Source organism: Petromyzon marinus (genome assembly GCF_048934315.1).
Source record: "Petromyzon marinus isolate PM22_M1 ecotype Great Lakes invasive population chromosome 80 unlocalized genomic scaffold, UKy_Petmar_22M1.pri1.0 chr80_unloc.1, whole genome shotgun sequence".
NCBI classification, from domain to species: Eukaryota; Metazoa; Chordata; class Hyperoartia; order Petromyzontiformes; family Petromyzontidae; genus Petromyzon; species Petromyzon marinus.
This window is the reverse complement of record NW_027422629.1, coordinates 1025175-1030174: the sequence shown is the minus strand read 5'-3', so window position 1 is coordinate 1030174 and position 5000 is coordinate 1025175. Positions and strand designations below refer to the sequence as shown.

The window sequence follows — 5000 nt, the reverse complement described above, 5'->3', positions numbered from 1 at the left end:
AGCTCCGCCCCCACCACGTGGCCCCGCCCCCACCACTCAGGTAACCAAGCCCACTTGTCAGGCGGCCACGCCCACTAGAGAGGCAGCCCCGCCCCACACCTCAAATTGCCACCGCCCACTGCTCAGGTAGCTCCCGGTCGCTTGCCGGGTAGCCCCGCCCACTACACCGGTAGCCACGCCCACTACACAGGTAGCCCTGCCCACTACCCAGGGTCGCCCGGCTCACGATTTCAGTAGCCCCGCCCACTTGTCAGGTAGCCCCCGCCCACCATACAGGCAGCCCCGCCCCACACCTCAAAAAGCCACCGCCCACTCCTCAGGTAGCTCCCGTCAACTATCCGGGTAGCCCCGCCCACTTCACCGGTCGCCACGCCCACTACACAGGTAGCCCTGCCCACTACCCAGGGTCGCCCGGCTCACGACTTCAGTAGCTCCGCCCACTACTCAAGTAGCTCCGCCCACTACACACACGACTACACACGATATTACAATACACTCTACACTATACACTACACTGCACACACTACTACACACTATACTTCAATACACTCTACACTATACACTACACACACTACTACACACTATACTACAATACACTCTACACTATACACCACACTACACTGCACACTATACTACAATACACCCTACACTATACACTACACTACACACAACACTACACACTATACTACAATACACTCTACACTATACACCACACTACACTACACACAACACTACACACTATACTACACTATACACTCCACTACACTATGAACTCGACGACTATGCACTACACTACTATACACTACACTATACACTACACTACTACACACTATACACTACACTTCAATACACTACACTACTATACACCACACTAATATACACTACACTACTACACTACTATACACTACACTAGTACACAATATACACTACTATACACTACACTATACACTACACACTATACACTACACTACACTATACACTACTATATACACTACACTATACACTACTATACACTACACTCTACACTACACTATACACTACACTATGCACTACTACACACTACACTATACACTACACTACTATACACTGCACTATACACTACACTGTGCACTACACTATACACTACACTATACACTACACTATACACTACACACTACACTACTATACACTACACTACTATACACTACACTACTATACACTACACTCCTATACACTACACTACCATACACTACACTACTATACACTACTATACACTACACAATACATTACTATACACTACACTACACACTATACTATACTACACATTACACTATACACTACTATACACTACACTGTACACTACACTACTATATACTACACTACTATACACTGTGTCTCTCTGTGTGTCTCTCCGTGTGTCTCTGTCTCTCTGACTCTCTCTGTGTGTCTCTCTGTGTGTCCCTCCGTGTGTCTCTCTGTGTCTCTCTGTGTCTCTATGACTCTCTCTGTGTCTCTGTCTCTCTAACTCTCTCTGTGTGTCTCTCTCTCTGTGTCTCTCTCTGTGTCTCTCTGACTCTCTCTGTGTCTCTCTGACTCTCTCTGTGTCTCTCTCTGTGTGTCTCTCTGTGTCTCTCTGACTCTCTCTGTGTCTCTATCTGTGTCTCTCTGACTCTCTCTGTGTCTCTCTCCGTGTGTCTCTCTGTAGATCCTGGCTCAGATCCTGGAGAATGCTCGAATCAGCCTGGAGATTGACAACGCGAGGCTGGCAGCTGATGACTTCCGCACAAAGTGAGGCCCCTCAGACTGACCTCACCCTGACCCAAACACTCACCCTGACACTCACCCTGACACTCACCCTCACCCTGACACTCACCCTGACCCTGACACTCACCCTGACACTCACCCTGACACTCACTTTCACCCTCACTCTCACACTCACTCTCACCCTGACTCTCACTTTCACCCTGACCCTGACTCTAACCCTGACCTTGACTCTCACCCTCACCCTCACTCTAACCCTGACCCTGACTCTAACCCTGACCCTGACTCTCACCCTGACCCTGACCTTGACTCTCACCCTCACCCTCACTCTAACCCTGACCTTGACTCTAACCCTGACCCTAACTCTAACCCTGACCCTGACTCTAACCCTGACCCTGACCTTGACTCTCACCCTCACCCTCACTCTCACCCTGACTCTCACCCTGACCCTGACCTTGGCTCTAACTCTGACCCTGATCCTGACTATAACTCTGACCTGAACTTCTCACCCTGACTCTAACCCCCTCCCCCCTCCCTCCCCTCCCTCCCCCCTCCCCCCTCCCCCCGTGATGATGATGCAGGTGGGAGACGGAGCTGGCTCTGCGCAGCTCCGTGGAGGCTGACATCAACAACCTGCGTGGACTGCTGGACGAGTACAACATGGCGCGCATGGGCCTCGAGGGCGAGATCGAGAGCCTGAGGGAGGAGCTGATCTTCCTCAAGAAGAACCACGAGGAGGTGAGGTGGAGGTGGAGGAGGTGGAGGAGGTGGAGGGGGAGGTGGAGAGGGAGGAGGGGGAGGAGAGGGAGGAGGGGGAGAGGGAGGAGGAGGAGGTGGAGGAGGGGGAGGAGGTGGAGGAGGAGGGGGGAGGAGGAGGTGGAGGAGGAGGAGGTGGAGGAAGTGGAGGAGGAGGAGGTGGAGGAGGTGGAGGAGGAGGGGGGGAGGAGGTGATCTTCCTCAAGAAGAACCACGAGGAGGTGAGGAGGAGGAGGAGGTGGAGGTGGAGGAGGTGGAGAGGGTGGTGGAAGTGGAGGAGGGGGAGGAGGAGGAGGAGGGGGAGGTGGAGGAGGAGGTGGAGGAGGTGGAGGAGGAGGAGGAGGTGGAGAGGGAGGGGGTGGAGGAGGTGGAGAGGGAGGAGGAGGAGGAGGAGGGGGAGGGAGTGGAGGGGGTGGAGGAGGTGGAGGAGGGGGAGGAGGAGGGGGGGGGAGGTGGAGGAGGAGGAGGGGGAGGAGGTGGAGGGGGTGGAGGGGGTGGAGGAGGTGGAGATGGAGGAGGTGGAGAAGGAGGAAGAGGTGGAGGAGGAGGAGGAGGAGGAGGAGGTGGAGAGGGAGGAGGTGGAGGAGGTGGAGGGGGAGGAGGTGGAGGAGGTGGAGGAGGTGGAGGGGGAGGAGGGGGAGGTGGAGGAGGGGGGGGAGGTGGAGGAGGTGGAGGAGGAGGTGAAGGTGGAGGAGGAGGTGATCTTCCTCAAGAAGAACCACGAGGAAGTGAGGGGGTGGGCAAGGAGTGGGGGGGAGGAGGGGGAGGGCCCACGTGGTGTGGGGCTGACACAGACAAAGATCCCCCGTGTAGCCTCTAACAGGCTGCAGGGGCAAGTGCTGTTGGCTAGCACCTCACACACAGACACAGACAAAGATCCCCCGTGTAGCCTCTAACAGGCTGCAGGGGCAAGTGCTGTTAGCTAGCACCTCACACACAGACACAGACAAAGATCCCCCGTGTAGCCTCTAACAGACTACAGGGGCAAGTGCTGTTAGCTAGCACCTCACACACAGACACAGACAAAGATCCCCCGTGTAGCCTCTAACAGACTACAGGGGCAAGTGCTGTTAGCTAGCACCCCACACACAGACACAGACAAAGATCCCCCGTGTAGCCTCTAACAGGCTGCAGGGCAAGCGCTGTTAGCTAGTACCTCACACACAGACACCAAAGACAAAGATCCCCCGTGTAGCCTCTAACAGACTGCAGGGGCAAGTGCTGTTAGTAACGAGTAGCAGCAGCAACCTATGAAGGCTACCGGCACTGTGGCACACACAGAGGGGGTGGGTGGCCAGCACCACGCCCGGCCGCCTTTGTCTCACCAGTGGCGATGTTTACTGCACACCGCTACACCAGGCGCTCAGTTGAGGCTGAATCGACCTAGGGGAGGCCCAGGACAGGTTCAGATAATCGTCACTCGTGGTGGTGTTGGCCTAGGGCGGGAATTGGACTCGGATTCACAGCGCAGAGCGTTAACCACTACACTACCGCTTCCCTGACATACACTGACACACACACACACTGCACACCACACACACACACCACACACACACTGCACACCACACACACACACCACACACACACTACACACACACCACACACACTACACACTACACACACACTACACACACTACACACCACACACACACACACCACACACACTACACACCACACGCACACTACACACACACACTACACACACAATACACACAGACACTACACACACACACTACGCACACCACACACACCACACACACACACTACACACACACACCACACACCACACCTGGCAGGTCTTCTGAACCCTGCTTGACCTCTGTCCGTGCAGGAGCTGGCCGCTCTTCGGGCTCAGCTGGAGGGCTCCTCAATGTCGGTGGAGGTGGACAGCGCCAAGGGTCCGGACCTCAACAAGATCTTGGCAGAGATCCGGGCTCAGTACGAGGCCATGATCGCCAAGAATCGCGCCGATCAGGAGGAGGCCTTCAAGAAGCAGGTGAGGCTCGGGGAGAGAGAGAAAGAGAGAGAGATAAAGAGAGAGAGAGAAAGAGAGAGGGAGAGAGAGAAAGAACGGGGGGTGATAAAGAGAGAAACAGATATAGTGAGAGAAAGAGAGAGAGAGATAGAGGGAGAGAGAATAAGACAGGTTTATTTTATTGTTTAACTATCCGACTTACGAACGCCCTCACTTAAGGAACGAGCTTCCGCTAGAGAGTTTATTGTATAACGATATGGCTTACGAAGGAGTTTCCATGAGATATTTCATTGTTAAACTATCCCACTCACGAACGCTCGACTTATGAACGAGCTTCCGCTAGAGAGTTTATTGTATAACGATATGGCTTACGAAGGAGTTTCCATGAGATATTTCATTGTTAAACTATCCCACTCACGAACGCTCGACTTATGAACGAGCTTCCGCTAGAGAGTTTATTGTATAACGATATGGCTTACGAAGGAGTTTCCATGAGATATTTCATTGTTAAACTATCCCACTCACGAAC

At 53.7% G+C, this 5000-nt stretch overlaps 1 protein-coding gene across 1 annotated transcript in view; it reads left to right on the top strand.

The window, feature by feature from the left end:
• LOC116937488 (keratin, type 1 cytoskeletal 11-like) overlaps nucleotides 1-5000 on the top strand; it is a 19132-nt gene that overhangs the window by 3644 nt on the left and 10488 nt on the right. Inside the window, exons 3-5 of the mRNA XM_076058872.1 lie at nucleotides 1685-1767; nucleotides 2322-2478; nucleotides 4328-4492. Coding sequence (XP_075914987.1) covers nucleotides 1685-1767; nucleotides 2322-2478; nucleotides 4328-4492 — 405 coding nt within the window. The remainder of the gene's footprint in view (nucleotides 1-1684; nucleotides 1768-2321; nucleotides 2479-4327; nucleotides 4493-5000) is intronic.